Source organism: Zootermopsis nevadensis, unplaced genomic scaffold (assembly GCF_977971745.1).
Source record: "Zootermopsis nevadensis isolate Lab colony 2312 unplaced genomic scaffold, Znev_1.0 Znev_ptg000028l, whole genome shotgun sequence".
Lineage (NCBI taxonomy): Eukaryota > Metazoa > Arthropoda > Insecta > Blattodea > Termopsidae > Zootermopsis > Zootermopsis nevadensis.
Window position 1 is genome coordinate 3,230,763 of NW_028259160.1, and position 25,987 is coordinate 3,256,749.

Consider the following 25,987-nt stretch of genomic DNA (forward strand, 5'->3'; position numbering starts at 1 on the left):
GCTGAGACCTCTGTACAGAAGGTTGTGTACATAACACCAAATTGTCCAATATCCAACGCTTAAATTTTTTTTTCCTGATTTCTATGCCATTTATTTATTGATAATCGTATCTTCCCGGTGTTATTTAAATAATGTACTAAATTTCTGGTGGATTTAAATTGCCTCTGATAAATGAAAATCACCAAATCTGGCAGCGAATGTGTTGAACCAGAGGTTGTGCACGAGAAGAAAGAATGCAGTTTAAATAAGACGATGGGTGTCTTCCGGGATGTTGCACCATGTAGTCTGGCAAAAGTTACCCGACATTAACCTGACGCCTTCATTAACAGGGTGATGATGGAGACCCAGATAATGGAAGCAGCAGACACCACGATTACTTCTAGCAGACTACCACCCATAAGAGTCATCTTCGTACTCCTCGCCGTGAGAACCTCAAATATTACTAATGCAGTTTGAATGTCTGCGTACGGAATGTTGATCATATACTCGTACCCTTTAGAACCATGTTTAGTAAACATCCATATGACGTAATGTAGCAAAAGTTACTGCAGAATTCTAGCCAGACGCGTTACATATGAGCCATCTCTCTCGGTCCCATTATAAATAAAAACTATACACCTTGTTATTTTAATCAGAATAAATGGTAAGTGTAGCCCCAAAAATTAAATTCTTATTTTGAGCTTATATTTAACCATAGTGCTGGTGAAGATAATTTTAATTTGGAACAATTACATTATTTATTAAATACGTTTAGTAAAACGAACACATTTCCAGCTTACTACGAGTGTTTAGATCGTTTTATTACGTCATTCACTTATACCAATTTAATGTTTTATTGCCGTTAATTATTTATCAATTATAATATTATTAGAAAAGTCAAAACCAGTTTTAGATATAAAATTGAATCAATGCAGAAAAAAAGTAAACAATGTGTGATCATGCATTTCGGCGAAACTTGCGTGAAGTGTATATATTAGATTACAATTCGCCCGTTTATATTGTTAGTAAGAAAATAAGTTTGTACGAGTCAATGAATGAATCTTGCGTTCAAGATAAAAAACTTGCGTTTTTACATTGTCTGAACTCTAATAGCGATTTTAAAAAAATTATCACCAACTAACAACATCTGTCTGTTGTATTTACATACACCAGCGTTTCTCAACTTTTTTGCCCTTGAAATAATATTCATGTCTCAGGGAACCCCTACATAAAAATTATTATATATCATTATTGATATTTTTCTTTCTTTTTTATAAACTTAAAGTTCATAAAGAAAACTTAATATATTTTTTCTGATAGCTGGTTTACGCAAAAAATTACTTACGTTTTTCTCAAGTTTATTGACAATACAAAAAAATTGAAATCAAACTGCCTGTTCAAGAGACCTCATATTGAGGTTTTCATTCACACAAAAAATTAACATAAATAACCAATATCGTATATAACACATATAAACAGAACGATAACAGATAATAACTACTACAATAACTAAATCGTTTATTGACAATGTTAAAAAGGCATAAGATAAATCAAAGTAAAATGTCATATGAAGAAATATATGTGTCAAGGAAATGTTATTTTTGGAGCCAATTTAAATAATAAAATTTACTTGAGTCACTCGATGATACGTGAATCCACCACGTAGAGCTCCTGTACACTGATTACTAAAGACGGTTTCACGCTGGCGCCGTATAGACATCGCTAAATATATTTCTTATGATTATTATATTTCTAAATGACATAACAGGTTGAAGACTTTATTATAATACACAAGAATTTCCCGAGAATATGTCGTAGGTGTATAGTAAAATTACGAATATGAAATTAAGCATAAAAATGACTCAAAAATACATTTACATATGATTAGCCTATTCATCACAATTTCTCGCGGAACTCCCGGCGATTGTTCGCGGAACCCTAAGGTTCCGGGGAACCCCGGTTGAGAAACGCTGAGCCATATATTTAAATTTCAACGGTTTTTGTAATAAATATTTATGCTACATACAAAAACGAACGCTTTAGTCAATACCAAATTTTCGTTTTCTCCATTGTTTAACTTTTAAATTAATACAAATTCGCAGTATGTAAACATTTTCTTCTACACAGTACATTTTATTTATAACTTACAATATCACAGTATAGACCCTCTTCGTCTCTTGTTGATAATAAACGACTATAAATCGTATACAACAATGGATAACGTCAGACCATTTGATTTTATAATGGTGTGGTGTACCTTGTTAAATTCCGTACTAACCGTTGCTATGGGAAGAAACATACGACGCCTTAGGTGTTGAATTCGGCGCAGTGTCGAATCGATCGCTTTCCACGCCATCTGATTCGCAGGTAGCAGAGGCAATCGCATATTTATTCAATACAAACGTAAAACACGACGTACAAACGATACCAATTTCCAGAAAGTTCTGTGTACTTCATTCCAATCTTTAAGCGATGCGCCGTTGTATACAACTTTCCCTAATTTTCAAAATTAAAAAAAAAAAAATTCTCGGGACTACGTATCTCTAAAAAATAACCATTAATCGGCCTTATTAATCGTTTTAAATTGCACAAATAAACAAACTGTATTATTATATTATGATTTACAAGAGTGATCACTTAACATATAAACCGTTTTGCGTAACTTTTCTGTGACGAGGGAATACTTTGAGTTTTGTTCATTCTAGGAGCTACTGTTGCTATGGCCAGTCCTGTTGACAATGAATGACTCTATAAATAGCATATAACAATGGATAAGGTCAAACCACACGATGTTTTGAAGGTATAGTGCACCTCGCCAAACTACGTAATAAACCGTTGCTATGGTAGCGAGTGAATAATGCCTTAGACATCAAAGAATAGCCACAATGTCTAATCGATCGCTTTCAACGCCCACTTGATACAAAGGAACAAAGAACAGATGAGAAATTTATTTTGCCCAGGCTGCGTTGAAAAGCCTAGGGAAAAAAAACTCCGTCGAATTCGACGGATATTACGGACGAAATGCCTGCACCATTATTATACAAGACATTCATTGCATCTTTCCTTAAACTTTCCGAAGTGCTTTTAAATAAATTCGTACTTCACACGGAATAGGTGGGATAACACGGGTTCAGAACTTGCAGCTTCTACGATTCGACTACTTTTTATAAAATTGTTGAAATTCGATTTAAACTTCATGTAAAATATGTTGAAACTAAAATTGATTCGATAAATTGTAATATAGACTCCCCGTTCCCCAGTACCAAATTTGATCAAAATTCATACAAAGGTTTTGAAGATAAAACATGCAGACAGACGGAATAAGGCAGCCCCTTCCCCATATTAGCAATTATTGGAAATAATGTATAATATCTATTTATTTGAGAAGCATTAAAGTAACAATAAAACAATAATTTTTCATATTGTTTTACACTTGCTCTAAGGCAGGGGTTTTCAACCTAGCACTGACAAAGTGTATTTTCTGATATAGTATTTTTAGTTATATGCCTTGTAATCCTGGGGTCCCGGGTTCGATTCCCGGCGGTGCCCGAATTTATAACTTGTGTTGGGCAAGGCCGTGGTCTAGGCAACACGGAGTTTTCCTCCGGGGGCTTCCCCGGTTTCTCCGTGGCATCCCAACAATTACTCCATTCACACACAGAAGAAGGCAATGGCAAACCACTTCTGGATCATCTGCCAAGAACGTATATGAACAGGTCCCAGTCCGAGAAAAGGATGGAAGGATCCTGTTCATATGGACCTGTCGTCAGACAGAACACTAAATAAAATAAATAAGTACACAGTACAGTAGACTCCCGGTTATCAGGGGGTGGATTAACCGGCGTCTATCTGATTTACACGAAAATTAAAAATTAATTTTAAAATTCTGTTGTAAAAGTTAGAACATTTCAAAAGAAAGGAATAAATACAACAGTGACATTATTTAATGTACCAACATAAATCAATTGTTGATAAAACTTGAAATTTACGATATTATAACGTTATTACTATCCGTTGGGATATGGTATACTAAGTTCGTTTATTAATACAGTGACAGTAATTTCTCAGAACTTCAAGTGCTGTATTAAATTTCGTATAAAATCCTGTTATTAGTAAATAATTAATACTTTATGTAACTCATGTCTCTAATTAACTTACGTAATTATTACATTTGCGTGTTTTCTTTTAATTATTGTGAATTATCTAGGAAAATACATTTACAACCAACCCGGACAATCGGGAGCCTACTGTACTACAGAAATATACGAACGCGTTCTCCCCCCCCCCTCCCCTTTCCAAAGAAGTTTTTCAACTCTGACACGAGCTCATTTGAACAATGGCAAACCTTCAGATTTCGTAACTACGAAGGTAATTTTTTTTATTATTATTTAGCTATTGCGTGTCTCGATGTAAATACAAATACGGAATGTGGTAATTGGGCACATTTAAAAAGTTCTATGACGACATATAGTTGCATGCGACACTCGTAAGTATTCATCAACAGGCTTAATTACATATTATAAGTTCAGTTACAAGAACCTGTATCGTCTACCTCTCCTCTCTTCAGGAATATATAAATGCTGCGATTTTTAATGCGTTGTATTTCAGTGTGTCGTAACTAGGGGACACCAGCCACTTTTTGGTAACAAGTAGGCCTACGTTATATCTGCGAATCTGTACTGAATCGGTAAGTATCTGATGCTGAGTCGATTATACAGTAGTATTACAGTCGATTAATTACCTTATAAGCGTAAACACTACAGTAAACGTTCCAACGAACCATCTTCGATAGCCTAAACTACAGCATATAGACACATGTCATGTGTGCGTTTTTCGACGTCGAAAATTCAACACTGGTGGATAAAAAAACTCATTCTTTATTCAGCAATCCTATATCGTGGATGTCAACAGGCGCCCAGACTGTGTACACGAGATGATGGCAAATGCGTGAAATCTCGACCACTCTTTCCACACGTTTATACCAAGCTTTAAAAAAAGAAAACTTGTAACGCGTTTGTATGTAAAACAGCCGGAAGTATTGCCTTACTGGAATGGAATGCATGAAGACGATCTGGCGTTAGTCAAAATCAGTCCTCCGACAATACCAACACAAATAACCGACGAATATACAATACTTTGCGTAGGCCCCACCCAATTTATTTTTAATACAGATTTATAAAATATGTTGACTGTTCTCGTCCGTCTTTAGAAAAAATACCTATCTTGTAGGATCTACAACTTCATGTTGAAGATGTTAAGTCTATAGCAATAGCCCTACTAGCTTCATTTACTTACAGACGACTAATGATTTGTGAAACTTCGAGTAAAGGTTTTTAGTGCATGTTAGTACCATAGAACCGCTTAAATGCATGCCTGACTTGCAAATTAGTGTGAAAGGGTTATTCTACTGTGACAATTCTGTGGTCTAGCTACAAGAATTGTAAATACTAAAAGTAAGACTATTACGTAATTGTATTCTTCGCTTCATATTAAACAATGGGAAGCTCGCGTTTGCCGTCCCACATTTTAGCTCCGAAACTACTCAATAGATTTATATTAAATGTTATATTTGTGGTCTTAACTTGGGGTAAATCTAAATTAATCTATTTCTTCCGAGGCACTGTAAATAACGTTTTTAAGTAACCAAAAATATCCTATGTTATGATCTAAAACGTTTATATTTGCACCGATTTTCAACACGATAAATATTTAAGTACCCAAAAAATCCTATCTGTATGTAGATTCTGTCTGTATAGTGATTAGGTTTGTAACAATCGATATGTATGAGCAATAAATTAACATCAAGCTCAACGAGGTATGCACAATAATTAAAACCAAACACACACATCTGGGAAATAAATGAACTTTATATGGACTACGGAATACCAGTTTTACTTAGTTGTTAAAATAAAATGTGCAGGAGGAAATTCTTCGATGTCAGGTTAATGACACAAGACCAAAAATTATAACTGAAATATAATGTCTGCTTTATAAATATATTTTATATTGCCTGTAGTTTATAAGAAATCAAGTTCAAGTCTACCATGTGCATTTATATTTGTATATTTTTACACAATAAACCAGGATTTGTGAGGACTTTCCTAGAACCGTTTTTCATTTTATCGTGGCACCGACGAATTAAACTGCACTTTTGTGTGTAAAGTAAAGTAATAGAAAGTAGACAGAAGCGACAATATATTCGGCTGTGCTACTTTTTTAAGGAGTACGCTTTCACCAGTAGCAGATATAAAATATAATGCCAGTCGTACCAGGAGCTGTCTTCAGTCCACACTCACAGCCTAGCAAACCATTTTGTTGTCTACAGAATCACAACTTTCATTTGCAAGTATGTAAATTAAAAGTGAAATAATTGTTATTATTTTATATATTCATAGCATTCACGCTTGTTTTTTTTCCGCTCACTCGTAGATATATATATATATATTTTTAATTATCTTATATTCAGCCTGTTCTTTATATAACATTGTCTCTTCTCACGAGTCCTCGAAGCCCATTTAAAGGATAAGAATTGGTGTCTGTGGCCATTTCTAGGTCTTTCTATATTATCTTCTTCTCCAGTGGTACATAAAGTCTATATGTCCTTTTAGAAATTCCATTATTATGTTTTCAGTACATTTGTTTGTCTCCATTATAACTCCCATGTTGCAACAAGTTATAAATTTAAAAATTAAACAATAGTGACTGTGTCTTCATGCATTTACGCCCAAATAGGGTGCACCTCCATTTTATTGTACATTTTATTTCGATTCAAATCATGTTTCTCTTCAATCTGCGTAGTTAATTATTAGCGCAGTATAAATGTGTATGTCGTCTAATTGAATCTCTTAAGTAGGGTTTTGTTAAAAGCAATGTTGATGGTAATAAAGGATCCAGAAGCCAGAAACGTTTTCGTGTCGATCAATCAGTCGGACCAAAACCGAAAACTTCATATTATCCAAATAGGCTTAGTCAATTACACACGCAGAGTACAAAAAAAATATTACTGTAAGTTTTGTGTGAGTTTGTGCTGGAATTTTACGCTGTATCAGACGCTACAAGGGAGATAGTCTCTAAGTAAAAGGAGAGAAGAATATGTTCATGTCTCGTCACCAGACTTCAGGAAACAATCATAATGTAAACACAATAAATAAATCATTCGAAATTATTTCAAAGTAAAAACATTTTCGTAGCATGGTAGCAAATAGAAATTGCATTTACTAATAAACTGAGAACATGAAATTCCGGGAATAGTTACTACCATTCAATTATGAATCTTTCGCCTTCGAATCTGCTATCTACGAGGCTCGTCCACAAAGTAAGTTTCCCTGGGGCCGTTTACAGAAACAAAACACAATTTCATGGAAATATTTATTGCAACAGATACAGCAAGTGTCCAGCTATTTTTCAACATATTCGCCACCGGAATTGAGACATTTGTCATACCGTGGGACCAATTTTTGAATACCTGTGTCGTAGAAGTCTGCCGCCTGGGATTGGAACCACTGTGTGACAACCATCTCCGCCTCTCTGTCATTCTCAAAACGCTGACGCTGACCGGACAGGAATTTTTTGAGGTGTAGGAAAAGATGGAAATCACTGGGAGCGAGGTCCGGGCTGTAGGGTGAATGATTAAACACCTCCCAGCTGAACTCCTGCAGGAGACTTGCTGTCCGTCGAGCCGTGTGCGGCCTAGCGTTATCACTGACCGCACTTCACAGTCGGCGGGAGCTGGAATAAGAACCTCCATCTTCAACAGCTGCAACGATGCTACTGTGAGAACGCGGGAAGTGCCGTTAGTGCATGCGCCATGCTACGTCATTGCTCTATCACGTACGCACAGTCGCTTCGCGCAATATAAGGTTTGCTAGCTGTGGGACGAGTGGGAAACTTACTTTGTGGACGCGCCTCGTAAATCTGTAAAATAAAAGTGTACAAAACTACATTTTTACCTATTTCTGTATGTGTATGCGACAAATTTTTAATTCCATAAAATGATATTTATTGATTACCTGAATAAATTCCTTTCCTTAAGAAAGATGCTGCATCATTGAATCTGTCAACTAGTTAATTATTTACTTCTGTTAAATTTCACTACTCTTCTGATATTCATAATTTTTCCAATATTTGCATGAAGGGGAAGATTCTGAAAAAAAAAAAAGCATTGTGATGTCATCTGAGTACCCACTAGAAATCTTTGATATTGATGAAGAACTCAATGTGAGGCTCCTGCACGACTTCACTGGTGAGAGAACAGGATTTGTACAGGTTGGACCTGATAAGTGGTTTCTCCCAAGGAAGTACAAAGATCAGGCAGCCAATTTTTACAACCTACAGGTTAGACCCGATGATACGTGGGTAGTCACCTACCCAAGATCAGGTATACCAGTTTTCCTCTATAGTTTTATATATATGATAATATTCTATGACTGTTATGGATATTGCTCTGGATTTATACCAGTTAAACATCATATTATTCTTATTCTATATTCTACATAAATTTCTCAAGTCTGTTCTGACTCAGTTTTCTTTTATGTATTGAAAAGAAAGTTTTGGGATAGTTCACTCTTTTAAGATAGGTTTGCTATGTCTTTCTGTCCATTTATTCCTCCGTATGTAAAAATTTTAAAACAACTGAACAGATTTTCAAAATGTATAGATGAATTGAAAAAAAATAACAAATTCTTTGCATAAAATTATTTATGTGTATTTATACAGATACCTCAGTCATATTATATTATTAAATATTTGTAGTAACAAAAAAGGTTCATAACGAAAGTTCTAGACAGAAACGAAATTCACATTTTATGTCCAATACAATTTCTTGACAAGTCTTGTGGTTTTATAGACAATTAAAAAAGATTTTTATACTCTCATCTCATACCTCAAGAACTGTGTGACTCATTCTAATAAAATTTATATTGAAGGTCTTTGTCCATCACAGGTCATTAAAAGTTATCCTCCACTAAGTAAAAATCTAGCAGCAATAACAGAGTAAACATACCAGAATTGTTACAGTATGTGTACAGTTTTAAACTTGTTTTTTTCAGTTCACCTGTAGTCTCATTAAAAATAAATAGTTTCTTACATATAAATTTAACTTTAAATTTTTGTTTAATTTGGTACATCCCTTCGCATTTTTAAAAATGTAAATTTATACTGACACTTTACCAACATTTTTGTCCTTCTCAATCCAACTTCACTTTCGTATCATAAATGTATGTTTACTACTATACGTTAAAATTTCAATTTTATCATATACTTTCCATATCACTATTTCATTGAGAAATAAGACACTTTCATTAAAATAAAATGTTTATTCTTATGTCAATCTCAATTATTCTTAACATATTTTATTCAGTTCTGCTTCATTAAAACAAAGGCGTCAATATGTTTTACCATTCTATACCATTAGAAAAAGAAACGATGTGCAAATATTTTTAAAACTGCATCATTATCTTATTCCTAGGAACAACATGGACCCAGGAAATGGTTTGGCTGATTGCCAACAACCTGGATTACGAGACAGCAAGACGCATTCCTCAGACTGAGAGGTTTCCTTTTTTTGAGTGAGTTGCACCATGAAGTAAGCAATTAGATCCATAAATACAGTCTTTATACAGTAGCCCGCGGAAGACCACAAATGTCACTTAACAGGAAGGGGAGGATGGAAATAAACTATAATTTTCTGTATGTAATCGGAAAACAAGCATGTTTCTTTATAAACAAGAACTATAACCACCTGAAGCCAAGGCTAGTCTAAATAATACAGGCTATACCGTTAATCGTTAGACTGGATCCAGCGACTGACACGTAGACCCACCGCGGTAGCTGGTTATTCACGGCTAGCTTTTCCACTGTAGTTTAACTTACCTTATTTAGAAAAGAGTCTCGAACTGCTTCTAAGCATTGGTCACATCGTGAGCATATGTTCCTAGAGATACGTCGAAGTTGCTATTCGTGAATAGCGGAAATTTCATGCCTAATATTTTCCTGAAGTTCTTAAGACTGCCGATTGCTTTCAGCGTGAGCCACGAATAAAATCACAAGAATTTACGAGGGTGAGTCAAATGAAAACCGTAATTTTTTTTTTAAATTTAATTTATTGAGTGAAAGCGGTACATAACTATATCATTTTTCTACATAGTCTACATTTCGTTCAATACAGGCCCTCCAACGTTTACGAAGTGTATGGATTCCTCTAGAAAAAAATTCTTGTGGTTGTCTGCGCAACCACTCATGCACCGCCTGCTGTATCTCTTCGTCAGAACGGAACTTCTTTCCTCCCATCGCCTCTTTGAGTGGCCCAAACATGTGGTAATCACTTGGGGCTAGGTCTAGTGAGTATGGCGGATGTGGAAGACACTCAAAGTGCAAGTCTTGGATTGTTGCAACTGTTGCACGGGCAGTATGGGGCCGAGCATTGTCATGTCAAGGACACCTCTAGTCAAAAGTCCACGTCGCTTTGATCTGACTGCAGGTCGAAGATGATTCTTCAAGATTCTTCACTGATCAAAAAACGAATTACAGAACGTTGTTCTTCTTTCGTGCACGTAACTAGTGGAGCAGCCATTTTCAAATTGGCACTGTGATGGCGATATGTTTGTCTGCATTATACTACCACCTATAGGATACTCTTTATAGCATTGGTAACATGTCTGCCAACTTATAGGACAATGGCGCGATATTTCGAATTTTTATCTCAGTTTTACGGTTTTCATTTGACTCACCCTCGTAAATCGGGTGATCGAGGAGGCCACAATCTCCGCTCACGAATTGCACACCGAACCCCAACTTTTACATCACGCAATGGCACTTTATGAAGGGCGTGATTTTCTTCTATGCTCCAGTACCTGTTATTTTGGTTGTTTACGTAACAACTTAATGCAAACAACGCCTCGTCAGAATAAAACCAAGTTCTGGGTCAATAAATCCATTGAAAACTGATTCCTGAAACAACCTAGAGTATCGAATTCTTGTTTCGCAATCTGGAGGCAAAAGGCTGTGTACGACAGTAGTCTTGTGAGGCCGTAACTTCAACAATTTTGTACCAGTGGGAGCTGTACAATCCATACCGAAGAGCAAAAGATACGACTTCTTCGAGCTTTCTTCTAATCGCGCCCAAATGTCATTAAGCTGCTCTTCAGTCAGTGCGTCTCTTGCGAGATTTCTTTTTGTCCAGCACCGATCCCGTTGAACGTAATTTTGTTACGATGTTGTAAATCGTTGCTTTACATGACATTGTACTGTCAGGATACTTCCTACGGCATACTTCATTTTCGAACTCTTGTGTTTCACATCACTTCGAACTGTACTTGTACATATCTCGAGGTCAATTAACCATGCTAAACACGCAGCGATATTGAAATATGCCAGCAAGCATCTAGTGGGTGGCCAGCAGTGGGCAGGCATAAGTGAATAGTTTTCTAACCGGATAGTCTTCGGACAAATGAAATTTCCTGTATTTAAGATTGCAAACTGTGCTTAAAAAAGGCATTGCACTTCACTTCACCACAAACAACAACTGGTTGTTCTGTTCAAGGAAATAATCCCTGTTTACAGTGAGAATCATATAGTTCTTACAAATCCAGGTGAATGCTGGTATAATAGCTTGAAACAGTCCATGACTACCTCATTCTACATCTAAGATGGCTGTCTTCTGGGTTGTTGCGCTGTGTAGTCCGGTAGATGTTTACCAGCGTTTCAGATGTCCTTGCCGCCTCCATCATCAGTGAGGACCCTGGTGATGGAGACAGCAAGGACCTCTGAAACGTTGGTAAACATCTACCGGACTACACGGAGCAACAACTCAGAAGACAGCCATCTTCAAATTCACTATCGTGAAAACCTCAAATTCTACTTACATCCTTACTTTGTCAGCGTTCGTAATTAATCCAAATCTCAAACAGTCGTATGTAACCTGCACATTTAAAAAGCAGTTTAATAATCTGAAAATTAACCAACTGTAATGTAAAGCCAGAAAATTAAACTGCTTTCATAATAAGTCTTGAAGTTTTTAAATCATGTATTTGCCACTGAGTAATGTTACTTCCCTAATTACAAAGATTTACAAATTTGTTCAATGTAAAACAAGTTTTAGCTCACTAGCTCCATCTCCTGTTACCACAATATGATACATTCTCAGGTTCCAGAGAAGAGGGTCTTCAGATATAAAATGTTTACAAAGTCTTCATTATTGAACGGATACTTTAGAATGACCCAGGTGCCGTACCATGTCTTACGACAGGCCTTTTTATTAGCAGTGTTGAACCTCTGGGTTACACTAACAAATTTAGTTAATATTACAGTAGGAGGCATAACATATTAATACAATGACATTTTGCTGGCAGGTTCAGTTTATTTGTTCACGATGAAATTAAGTCCGAGCTTCTCAAACTGAATGCTGGTAATCCTGAGAAACTAAAACTCGTGGAGCAGATAAGTCGACCTGGCTATGAAGTGTTGAATGAAATGAAATCTCCACGCTTCATCAAGACACACTTACCCTTCAGTTTGCTTCCGCCCAACTTACTGGATGTTGGTTGCAAGGTTAGCCTACAACTTTCTTTTTGAAAACAGGAGTCTGATCTTTATGGTTGATGTATCCTATTAGAAACTGCCATCAAGCACTGGTTAAAATCTAAAGTATTTTTATTAAGAAGTTTAACAAAGCAGCAAATAGAAATTATAATTATTATTTAACTTTGCTTAATGAAATGTTGTAATATAATTTAATGTAGAGAAATACCTGTTTTACTGCACTGTATAGAACTAAATGTACATATTAGGCCATGAATGAGTGAACAGTCTTTTGTTTCAATGTATTATCTTCACAAAGCAGCATATAAAATTAAAATCACTATCTTCATTATACCATATAATGCAAATAATGACGTGCCATGGTAAAGTCATAAAAAACATCTAATAATTAATTATTACATTTCCATGGATATGTATGCATTAGGGATGATATGACAGGAGTTTGGAGAAAATTGTATAATGAGGAATCCACAGTTTGTACTTTTCACCAAATCTTATTAAGATGATCAAGTTAATGAGCATGAGATGATATGAGCACGGAGAAAGCATTGTGGGATGAAAAATGCACACAGAATTTTGGTTAGAAAGCCTGAAGAGAAGAGATGAATCAGAAGACCTAAGCAAACATGGGAGGTCAATATTTAAATGATGTTAAAAAAATAGGATTTTGGGTATGGATTTGACAGGTGGCAGGCTCTTGTGAATGCGGTGATGAACCTTCAGTCTCCATAAAAGGCAGGGAATTTCTTGAACAGCTGACTGAAATACAGTCTTTTCAGGGACTATGTTCCATGGAGTTAGTTATAATTAAATTGTTTAGTTGTTATTATTATTAAGTATTACCTGCAGTGGTTTTTATAATGTCAGAAATATTTCATGTCAAGTTACAATAACACATCAATTATAGTCATGGAAATGAAAATATTTTGCATGATTGCTACGTTGTTATTTTCCTGTAAATTACTCGATAAGAGTTTAATAATTATAAAAGATCTAGACTCTACATTAATGTTACTTATTTTGCTATTCCCATCTCATAAATTTGTAAGCTACATCTGATATGTTGGTATTACTAAAGACAATGAGTTACAAAGTACAAAGACTGGGTGACATCTGTTGCCATGACATTCAGTATCATTTTTTATGAAGGGTCTTCAGTTAGTGGCTAAAATATGGATCTGTGTAACTGACACACACACACACATACACCTCATTTAAACAATTCTGAAGAACATAAACAGGAAATTAAATTTAGTTGTATGTTCTTGTGGGAAGGTGCTTGAAGCCAGATTCATATTTGCTTGTTTCTACAGGTTGTGTATGTGGCTCGAAATCCAAAGGACGTTGCTGTGTCATTCTACCACCTAAACAGACTGATTCGTACTCAGGGCTACCTTGGAGACTTTCCCCGCTACTGGGATTATTTTGAAAACAACTTGCGTGAGTAATCCAATCAAAATTTGTAAAACAGAGACAAGCAACCAGAATATGGGCTAATATATGTTTTCATTTTGGCAAAAAATATGTCAAGATACCTCACCATTTTGTCTTATATTTTTGTGATTTTGAAGCATTGTGACAGTGGTCTAATATTATAGGATAATTCTCTTTAGACGCTTTTAAATGTAAGGACAAAATTATATATGCTTCAGTCTCTGTCTCTAAATGAAAGAAAAAGTTAAGAATTTGTCATCAGAAGTCCAACATTCATCTATAACAGCCTAATCCATTATGTTAGCTGCTTTGTAAATAACGATACAAATGCTACTAACATATTCTACAAACTAATAATATTTGGAAGGAAAAGTTTACAAAATACTGTTATGATCATTTCAGCTATTTAGTGTATTATTTTCATTTATCCCAAGGTTTCTAAAGACTGTGAAGGTCATAAATATAATTATAATAATTAAGTTGGTAACAACACAAGAAAGCAGTTAGCATGCTTTTTCAGGTACTAACCAGTCTTTATTGTAAGAAATGAGGATGGCTATAGAACATTAGTTTGGACAACTAGATTGAGTTCAGGCATTGAAAAAAGGGGTGTATTTTAAACCAAGATATTGGTATCCACAGATCCATGGGCACCCTACTGGTCACATGTCACTGAAGGATGGGATCATAGACACAATCCCAGTGTGCTATTTCTGTTCTATGAAGAGATGAACAAGGTAAAAGAAACATTGGTAACAAGAAAACTTTAGTACTTTGAGTGACACTGGAACAATTGTCTGGGTGATATATTATAAAATCCTGTCATATAATAAATATAATGACCATCTCTATTCAGACTACTTTTATTAACTCTTTACTGTAAGTAAATTCATACTAGGGATATCATGTACAAATACATCTTTTTCTTCCAAAGCATCTGACAAATGCGGATTAAATTTTATATATGGTCTTTAATATCAGTAACAAGTTAAATCAAGAATCAATACTGCAGGATGGATGTTAGAAGAGAATAGCAGATTAGTAATATTACAAACAGAATATCATAAATACATAGCAGGAACTTGATAAAAAAAATGGAGGAACATTCTGTCCCACTACGAAAAAATTAATTATAAAGATACAACTTTAAAGTTCATCAATATTGTCTCCTTATACCCTTACCATTAAGCTCATATAAATGTTTATCAGACTTCTAAAAGTGGCTAACTGCATAAAAATTCACAGGCCTGCATGACATACATCCTGCTTAGAAATATTTAAATATTAAAAAAAATTAATGAAGATCTTCACTGTTTGGATAGTGGTTTTTAGCTATGACTTCTGCCCCAAATATGTGGGTCATATGTTCTTATAAAACACTGGTAACCATCTACCAAAATACATGATTTTCTAACCCAGAAGACCACAATTCACACTGAGATCTGTTGTTCAAATACTGCTCATTTTCCAACCTAAAGACAGTTAAAAAATAGTAAAAACCTAAAATTTGTTAAGGCTATGAAATTGTAATTAATTATTTAAATTATCCAAAAAATTATCATCTCTAAAATATCTACATATTTGGAAATAACTCATAGAAACATTTTTATTTTATTTACATAAAATATTATATAACACAATACTGCATACTAGTACCTTTTTTATAACACATATTACTAAAGATGAGCAAGTTTAAATGTGGATAACTATTCATTTTAACTTCAGATCATGGTTTTCTTTTCTTTTCTTCTTGCAAGAAACTTCATAAAATCACTCACTCCAGTATCACATTTTAGTACTTACTTCTACATTCTTATAAAAAAGAGCACTGTGTAATAATAACAAAACTTTCTTTCCCAATAATGATGATATGCAATGTTTGCTTACTATGAAACAAGAAAAAGCTACTTTTGGAAATAAAATAATAATTTTTGTTTGTGTTATTACTGAAACTGAATCTCATAATTGTTCTGATTTCTATTTTCATTTAGTTCAAAATTGGTATGTGTCAGATACTAAAAGCCTGAGGTCTAGTCTTCCATGAACATTAAAAATGTCAACTATTTTCTTCTATGAATATTCATCTATCTCATAATGATCCTGGGACTCTAAAATGTGTCACGTCACAGAGAACACAAATAACAACTGTCAGTTTTTAATCTGGTTGAGTTACCTACCATAAAAATAATTACAATCGTGTAACTTCTGTTCATTCAGAATCTACCAGCAACCATCAATAAAGTGGCCAAATTCTTGGAACGTGGCCCATTAAATGATGAACAAGTATCATCTCTGGTAAACTACCTGAATATAAAAAATTTCCGCAACAATCCAGCTGTTAACTTTGACTTACACAGACAAATTGGACTGCTGAATGAGGGTGAGGAAGAATTCATCAGGAAAGGTACAGGATACAAAATATATCAAAACTTTATACAATGAAATCTCAGGGGATCTGAAAAATCTCGTGTTCCAGATAGATTTTATTTGAAACAAATAGACTTCTTACTTTCAGACAATATAGCACAGTACATGCTGCATGTATTTAGGATCCAAATCACAATTCAAGAAAATTCATGCCTTGTGTACAATATATTACAGAACAAAATTATTTATACAAAACCAATAATCATGAAAGCAGTTTACTTTGTATTATATTCAGTTTATTTGTTTCATGTATTATATATAATTTCTGTTTAATTCAGATAAAATTGTAGACAGATTTTACTGTAATTTAGATTTTCCTTTAACATTTCAATGTGTATATATTGCTTTCCTACACAACAAAAAATACAGAGCCAGTGTAACTATTCAAAACTTAAGGTGGCTAACTCTGAGGTCCAACAAGTGTAATATATATAGATGGAAAAAATGGTTAAGTGGTAACGGCATCATTTCATTGTCTGTTTCTCTACTTCTGGTTCTGCAGCAAGATGATCAACTTTCACCAATAAATTTTAGGAACAGTGATCAATATTCATTTCAATAAAAATATATTTAATAGGTGTGGAATGTTCTCATATGTAAAGAACGTCTGACAAATAGCATTTTTCTTTGAACTTTAAACTCAAAGTCTTGCTGAACAGGACCCATAAAATGCTCACACATAGTATGAAATAGTCTTTAATGCTTATAATTTACACATGTCTTTAACACAAAATGTTACTCCTACACAATAAAAACAAGTTAATGACTCACATGATCTTAATCTTAACTAACGAAGTAACAGCATGAAATCAGTGCATTTCTATTATGTTTTCATAAAGGTAATCTTAGAATTCTATTTGGTGTAGGTAAAAATGGAAGCTGGAAGGACGAATTTACTCCAGAGCTCAGCAGACGTGCAGATCAATGGATCCAGAGAAATTTGGAGCATACAGACCTACGATTCCCATAGCACAACAAGGAAGGAATTGGCTCTGGCATTTTTTGTAATGTCTATCATAATATATCAGGTACCAATCTGAGTTCTGAAAACAAGCTTTTTTATTTCAGAGAACACTAGTTACAATAAAGACTGTTTCCTTTGTGTGAGCACAAAAATGGACCTTCGGGATTCAAAAAGTCAGCAACTATTAATTTTTCAAAAAGTATTCTACTCTCCCGTGTAGTTATAAACAAATTTAAATAAAATAAGGGATCAACATTTATTGCACTTAAATAAATGATTTACTGTACTGAATTTGTACATGTGACATGTGTTGAGCTAGAAGGTGAAATAATGTAATATATTTTTGAAATTGGTGTATTTATTTCTGCAAAAACACACGATTCCTTTTTACCTTAAAATGTTTCACATCTGTAAATAGACAAGAATAATCTATTAATTAATAATTTTATTTAACTTGGTAGTCCATTAGAGAATATCCATGATTTCTGAAAGTCACCAGACATAACCTCAAATGTCTGTAATGTTGTCATGCTTGTAATTTGCAGTGTAACAATAAATTCTTCTTATAAATCTAGTTGGTACGCTTAAAATAATTTTCAATGCCATATTTTACATACAATTATAAACCAGAAATTGCTTTTAAGCAGTAAAGTAAATATTAGTTCTGCATACATTTCATATCCTATCTAAAACTGAGTTTATCAAAAGTTTCAGATTTCAATATTGTGTCAATATACAAAAATTTCGGAACATTACCTTGAATAGCACCACTCTTGCCTATCTTCATAAGTTGTACACTCAGTGTTGGTCTAGAAGATGATATGGAACTAACAAGATATGAAACATGAAACAGCACCACTTACTCAGGCTTCTTTGTGTCAATGTACAAATTATACTGTACATTTCAGTCTGTGACTGAATGTTGTCCAGTAGTGCTATCTGTGAAAAATAACATATTTTTTAGTCTGAATATTTCTGAAGGCACTAGGTAATAGAACTTTCCAGTATGGGAAGTTTTTTTCCCAAATGAGGTTCCAACACAAATCAGAATCTTAATGCTTATTACAATATTATTTTCAAACTGACAAGTGCCTAAAGAGTTGAACCTACTAGGTGGAACTTTCTGTTAATGGCTAATTTAAAGTCACAGCAAAAAATATTTGGGAACCATTATTCTAAGACTTACATAAGTTCTTTCCAGAAATCTTAAGAAACAAATTAAACATTTTAAATTTTGTTTCCATGTATAATGTAATATTATGTAAAACACACTATGGGCATCAATTGCTGCAATGTAATATTGCTTAAATTTATCTTTTAACCCATTGCAGTTACCAGTAAATGGCTTGCTGCTTAGTCTGGAATATTCTACATAAATGGTCATATAATCAGATGGCCAGTTCTGATAACAGGTAGAAGGCAGCAGAAAGGAACATGACCCATGGTGGTATAACTATAAATACCATGGTCAGTGACAATGTGAGCAAAATGAATAGGTGGCACCGTCCAGTTAAAGAATATGATTGTTGTTGAGCTGCAGAAGAGCATAATTTTCCAACATGTCCGGGAATGAATTGCTTGTAATGCTGTCCATATCTTTTATGTGTCAGTGCACTTTAGGACTATCCCGGTCATGTTCTAAATGTTCTCTGGGAGGCTCACTGCCCCAAAGGACACAGTTATGCTGATTAACATGCCCAGATATGTAAAATTTTGTCTCATCAGTGAAGATAATATGACTTAAGAAGTTATCATGTTCCAAAATTTGTGCACACGTGGGTCGCAAACTTCTATCAAAGCTATTTATCACGTGCTGCAAGTTTCTGGACTACCTATAATTTGTACGGATTAAGACATAGGCTCTTCCAAAGAATTCTGTAGACACTTGTTTGCGGCATCTGTAACTATGCACTTGCTCGGGAGATCAACTTCTTGTTCATCCCAAGAATCCACAATGGTTTATTCTTGCAGCACTTCCAAACACTGTTCTTGAATAATACAAGGCGTTTCATTCTTCTTTGTGCCTGTTAAGTATTAATATGTGTTCTCTTGTCATGGATGTTATCAGATGGTATCATGCCCTATGAATGGAGAGAATTAGAAAGGGAAAGAGAGTGGCATATTTTAAGAAACTGTACTGTAATTTGCCTAAAAGATGCATTAGCACACAGCAAACCTACATGGTCTCTGAATGTGAAGTGATAGGTTGTTCGACTGTTGATTCAGTTTCAGTCATAGATTATATAGCATCAAACAGAATGAAAAGATTATTATGAATGAGACAGTCATGTACTCTTTGACTACTACCTTGTGATATGTTTGAACAGATAGAGGAAAACCATTAAGAATCACAGGTACCTTCTCATATAGTTCTAGGTTATGCTGCTATCATTTACTCTGTGAGAAGCACATATATAACCATTTTATGACAATGTACAATAAATAATATTATCAATGGTTTCTTTGATTCTATGAATAAAAGAAGAAATTGTCAGAGTTCTTTATTGAGTCATACAATTATCTCACACTTCTTATTGTTTAGTATTCATGGTAAATTCATTTAATTTGTAGATGGAAAATCAAACTGATGTTATTGTTTGAGCTAATGTGATTCCATGCCAACTTTCTGTATCATTGTGGTTATGTTTGACATTAAAGAATAAGGCCAGTGTTTGATGATATCCAGCTCAGGTAGCTGGTTACCCTGGTGAAAGCAGCAGGGTAACCCCTCTGGCAACCTGCTGAAGAACCAAATGACACAATGCCAACCTGGGTGTAGCGACCATCACTCTCCAGATATGTAAGTGCACCACCACTGTCTCCCTGCAACACAAAACAAATTCAGTGCTGATGTGTGAAAACTTCTATTTGATGTTAGAGTTGCCAATGCAGAGGCCCTTTTTGTGATTACTTAGATATTACAGGCGGGTGGTAACCGTATTTAAAGTTTTGGTTAAAAGTATTGGACCTCTTTTTGTGAATATTTAATTATAGAAATGGAAATAAGAATCATTTTATAGGTTTTATATCAATATGGTATGCAGGCAGCCATCATCATCTACTGACATTTTTATCGGGATGGGCTATAGTTTGACAATTTCTCCTCAATTCTTGCCTGTTCTATTTGCAACTTCCAATATTTATTGTAAGTATTAAATTTCTGTTTCACTTATTGACAATTACAAAGAATAGGTGACTCAAATTTAAACAACTGATTATTGTGTTTGGAAGCCACAAAACACTAAGCATTTATATTTACTTTTGTACGTTTGTATATAGGTTACAGAATGGTAGATGGTAGTTATCTTATGATTTTCATCATTAAATCCAGTTTCCATTAACAAAGGCCAGCTATAACTCAAAATTGGTGTCTTCATTTTGGACTTAAGAAAACTACATATAGTTAAAACACTTACATTGCAGGTGCTCTGGCCATTGGGGGTTGAAACACAGATCTTTGTGGCAGTGATGATATTACCATAAGTGTTTGCACACACTGTGTTGGTGATGACTGTCAAGTCCACATAGTTAAGTGTGGTGCTAATACTGTTAGAACCTGAAAAATGTAACAGTTATTAACAATATAAGATTTGAATTACAATAAATACTACATGATTTTGCATTTATCAAGAGAAACCAGGAAAGTAATTTGAGATATTTGAGACTTATATAGAATATTATGTATTGTTGGCGCAGTGGCCACGCGGTCTGAGGCATGGACCTCGTGCGCCTGGCCGCTGTGACTGTGGGTTCGAGTCCCACTCAAGGCATGGATGTCTGTCCGCGTCTTTCTGTATTTGTATAGGTAGAAGCCTTGCAGATAGGGCTGATCACTCATGCAAGGAATTCTACCAATGTCCAAAAAGTAGATCAATCATAAACCTCCAAGAGAGGTAAAAACGCAGATTGCAAATGTGGAACAAATGCGAACGAAAAAAAGAAAAATAGAATATTATTTATGAAGCTAATAATTTTGCAAAGCAATATAACAACATTATGAAAAAATCAGTAATAAAATAACGTATTTACTAAATGTATATTAAGTGACCTTTCTTTGCAGTTTATGTGCTGATGAAATTTCAATTATAAAAGCATTTCTGGTCAAGAAATTAGACTGCAACAAATCCTATAATGTGATGTTTGTTAGGTTATTTCTATTCATTTTGCTACACATAATTAATGTTTAAACCACTTATAATGCTGAACAATTTATATAATTAATAAATATGCATAATTTGGATACATTTATAATGACTGAGAATTTTTTCTGCAGCCATAAGTTCTTCCTGTTTGTAATGATCCACATACATTTTTAAAATTAAATACTGAAATAATAAAATGCTATACTAACTGTCAGAAGTTTTGCCCCATCCACTGACACGCGTACTTTCACCAGCAAGGTCTGAATTCAAATTGCGAAGTCTCACAGGGCTGATGTATGCTGAAATATTAAAGGATTCATTTTTTCTCAGAGAATCAAAAATAAGTGTTAAATGTATATTAATATAAATAATATTTCATATACACAGAAGTCTCCAGGGTAATTCAGTCTTTAACTTCCTTGTCATGTCCACTGCTGCAAATTAAACTGTGCCAGAATTTCCAAGCTATATTATAAAAACTGAATAACACTCAATTAAAATCATCCATTAAATTAAGTTATCTTAAACAAAAAACACCAGGTTTTTGAAGTCCATAGTTCTAATATCTTTAATAATGTTATTCTCCTATAGCAGTAAGTTTATCTTAAATCCAGATGAGTTCAAATACCCTGCCTTTCTCCTACCATGTTATATTCTAGAATGTTGCAGTTTTAACTAAGATGATTACTGAGAGTTAATGATAGTGGTAACACCACGATAAATGCAAGACAGATGAATTAAATTTCTAGGGAAGGCCCCAGCTTTAGATATGGTTTCTAACAAAGGAATCTTTCTGTTGTATTTATTATGTAGAAAAACACTCACTGCTGAGGCTAACAGCTGCGGTAAGCCGGATGACTGCAATGTCATTGTTGATGGTGTTTTCATTGTAGCTGCCATGGACAATGCTGTTTCTTGAATTGACTACCACTGCGCCACTCTCAATACTATCAACTCGATTAGCTCCCAGTCTCAGTTCGTATGTGCTTCCACTGAAACAATTATATATTGCCAACATCACAGTAATTAAAGTTATAAACTACAGGGCTAGTGTTCAATCCCCAAAGAATTTTTCCTCTAGCCTCTGCGTCAAAACCAGCCCTGGGGTCTACACAGCCTCCTACGCCTCCTATGGGGGTAAAGCACGGTCAGGGCATGATGCTGACCATTCACCCCATCTAGTGCAAGGGTCAAGAATGAGTAGGAGCTATATCTCCACTCCCCCCAAGCGCCTATATGGCATGTAGCAGGACTGCTGTTCTTTAACTTTACTTTCAAAAATAGAAATGGGACATAATTCAAAAGACAAAGCACCCAAAAACCCATATTTACAAAAACTATTTTTGCTGTTTTGCATCTAGCATCCACTAGAACGGTAATGTATATCTTAGAAACACCACATATATTAATCTTTTATATATATTTTGTGTGATGAGGAATTTTTAAAAAGTGGAAAGAACACATCTATATATTATATAGTAGTTTGTGTGGATAATCTTAAAAATTTAAATAAAACAAAAATAATAAAATATTCAAGTGCTTCAGAGTTGTTGCTGGCATAAGTTATTTTGTTATTTCTAGTAATTTCTATTTATATTTTACATGTGCATGTTTCCATATTCTATTTTAATATAGAAAAATATGTGAATAAAAGAATATTACTGTCTATACTTACGCACAATGTGCAGCAGTTAGGACCCATAGTTCATCAATGAGAGAACCACCACAAAAATAAGCATCATCAATTATGAGGGCAACTTGCCACGGAAACTGACCACGACTTGCGGTACTACCTCCAGTGATACGGTGTTTATCATCCAGAGGCACATGGACCTTTCCGGCAAAGTCTGCATGAAAAATAAGACATTTTAATATTTCAATGGAAATCAGTATGTGAGGGTAATCATTAAAATATGTGACATTGAGACAATCCATATGAGCAACTGATTGTCTTCTTAGATAAAGAAAAAATGTTAAGTAACTCATTACCTGGTTGTGGTTTGGTGCCCTTCTTGTAACCGGTGTTATTTTCAGGGCTTGATGTCTGTGCTGCCATAATTTCACGCCATTCTTGTGCTGTGTATTTTGGGTTAACAGGCATCACAATATCACGGGTTTTCAAGTGCCCCAGGTTGGCCTCAGCCTGCTCAAGCAACACAGATGTGATTATTTGTTTATCTGCACTACAATCTCAACAAATTTCATCTTTCATCAGACGCTGAGCACAACGAATTAGTAACTTTTTTAATAGATAATGAGAATTATGAATTGATAATGCTTTTGAATTTTAAAGTATGAACTGACAACAACTTTTTGGATAATAAGTGATTTAAATGTGGTCCATACTGTAATATCCCTTAAACCTTTAGTATACACTTGAACATTTTCTGCCATCTACAACTAGGTCTCCCAAGCTATCTCTTTAATTCATCCATTCCAACTAAAATATTGTGCTCATCTCATCGTCATTGAGTTTATCACCCTAAAAATGGTTACCCGTAACTTAACTGTACAAAACTACAAGAAATCAGTAATTTGTGTTTGATTATTGAAAGATTTCATTCATCTAGTAATTCTCAAATTATGAGTTTTGCCTCTTGTCATTCATATAGCCTATATAATAATCCATTATTTGTTTAGAAAGGCTAAGTATAACAATAAATATCTCAGTAAATTTAGTACATCTCAGTGTCAAAATATTAGTTTGTAGCCTCACTGTAACTACATGAAGCAGGAGTGCTAACCACTGCACCACAATGCTGAGATAGGAAATATAAATTATAAAGAGAGGTATTTAAATGCACTTAAAAACAAAGATATCAGATACACTGTTGAATGGAATTGCTGGATACTGATCCAAAGTATATAATGAACATATGAAGCTGTCATCAAAGGAAGATAAAAATTATTGTTTCAAACTGATCATAACTTACCAAAAGGCCAAGTGTTGCCAGGAAAGCCACAGCTAGGAATGCCTTCATTGCTGTCCACAGAAGAAACGAAGAATACTGTATTAAACCTGATATTCCAATTTATACCAAAAATCTGTTACTGTAATCACAAAAATCTAATATAAAAAAAAGCACTTAAGATATACCTGACATTGATTCATCATGTCTTGCCATTGCTGTAATCTGTAAATGATAATAGCATTATAGTACAGTAGGTTAAAGATTTATTTTAAATAGACATAATCTTTAACTATATATACTCTTGGTTTGAGATACTGATAACGTTAAATGATACCTACTTCAACAAAGGAGATCACAGGTCAGCATGGGAAATACCACTGTAAAGTGACTTTCACTTCGCAAAATTCCAAGTGGTATGTCACATGATGAAGCATGAAATTAAAGTGTCCTAAAAATAAAACAAGATCACCCTTAACAGTATTTGGTGAAGACTACAAGTGATGAGGCTCTTCTTTAAATAATTTTCTTCAGCATCCACTTTCTGACGTCCATGTTCCTTTTTCTCAGCATCCTGTTTTTAAACACTGTCATCCTCTCTTCTTCCCTTAACGTGAGATGGTCTTCATCCTGAGCCAGATGAATCTGTTTTTAGATAAGAATGGAAATAGTAAATTAAAATGAGGCTACAACCACCATCTCATGCATTATTCACAATCACACCATCACTTTTAGTAAACCATTGTAGTTGACATGGAACCATTAAATAAGCCAATAATGAAAGATATTAAACCCTTTAACACTGAACCTCACCTAAATAATTTTTCAGAATTCAGTCTGTGCTCCAGAGAAAACACAACACTTTTACTTTACATAGATCATCTGGTTAATGCTATTTAAGGAAGTAATAGCTGTTTACACTGAAATCATTTGAAATCAACAAATACAAAAGGCAGAGTTATTGAATGTTAAAACAAGTGGAACATATAGTTATCATTAGGCTTTAAATGGTTAGTGTGGACAAAACATGGAGAACAGACAAGTGCATCATTCTTCAACCGGTTGCTTTTGTTAGGTATAAATATTCAGTATGATGACTGATTTCTAAGAGTACATATTCTTAGTTCAGCTAGCCAATGCATCAACTTCAGAAGAAGAAAAATGTTAAAAATAAACTGAAGTTTCATTTTTAAATAGATGAATGTTTCACTAATCCTACAAAGATTATAAGCAGAGCTGAAAAAGGGCACAGATGCAGGAAGGTACTGTCTGCTTGATTTCATAGCACTTTTTAATAAAGTTATTTTAAAAGTCTGTAGTCAACTATTATTCCGAAGACTGTGGAATTATATTAATGATAGAAAACTGATGGAATCAGAAAAACCTGTACCACTGCCATTTTATCTATCACAAATCCACATGGTCTGCCCTGGAAGTAAATATGATATGTCTTGGTCATTTCGCTGGTATGGAGCATCTAACTAGTTCTGAAAAGCAATTTCCACCCATTTAGAAGTACTGTTTCAGATCTGGCCATACTCTGTTTTGGTATTCTTTTGTTATTCTTTGATACATTGTTTCCAGTTAGTTCGGTA

At 34.4% G+C, this 25,987-nt stretch overlaps 3 protein-coding genes across 6 annotated transcripts in view; 1 reads left to right on the forward strand and 2 right to left on the reverse strand.

The window, feature by feature from the left end:
* Positions 1 to 19,690, reverse strand: part of LOC110836697 (dynein beta chain, ciliary) — an 81,619-nt gene extending 61,929 nt beyond the window's left edge. For 2 of the 4 annotated variants that reach the window (XM_022078160.2, XM_022078157.2), the window contains exons 1-2: positions 18,098 to 18,234; positions 7,989 to 8,122 (exon numbers count right to left, since the gene is read on the reverse strand). The gene's annotated coding sequence lies outside the window, so the exon portion shown is untranslated. Of the gene's footprint in view, positions 1 to 2,127; positions 2,277 to 7,988; positions 8,123 to 18,097 lie in introns of those variants that run through there. The other 2 variants (XM_022078159.2, XM_022078158.2) reach the window with 2 other exon arrangements.
* St4 (Sulfotransferase 4) lies at positions 4,537 to 19,840 on the forward strand. The gene is made up of 8 exons (XM_022078173.2): positions 4,537 to 4,666; positions 8,114 to 8,356; positions 9,446 to 9,545; positions 12,327 to 12,525; positions 13,830 to 13,956; positions 14,593 to 14,687; positions 16,168 to 16,354; positions 17,244 to 19,840. Exons 2-8 carry the CDS (start codon positions 8,146 to 8,148, stop codon positions 17,345 to 17,347), a joined length of 1,023 nt encoding a protein of 340 aa, XP_021933865.1. The 5' UTR covers positions 4,537 to 4,666; positions 8,114 to 8,145; the 3' UTR covers positions 17,348 to 19,840.
* Positions 19,830 to 24,553, reverse strand: LOC110836696 (brachyurin). Its single transcript, XM_022078156.2, has 7 exons — positions 24,417 to 24,553; positions 23,473 to 23,626; positions 23,159 to 23,330; positions 22,309 to 22,475; positions 21,693 to 21,782; positions 20,758 to 20,897; positions 19,830 to 20,164 (listed from the first exon to the last, which is right to left on the reverse strand). The coding sequence occupies exons 1-7, from the start codon at positions 24,462 to 24,464 to the stop codon at positions 19,994 to 19,996; spliced, it is 942 nt and encodes a 313-aa protein (XP_021933848.2). The 5' UTR covers positions 24,465 to 24,553; the 3' UTR covers positions 19,830 to 19,993.
* Positions 24,554 to 25,987: the final 1,434 nt, after the last annotated feature.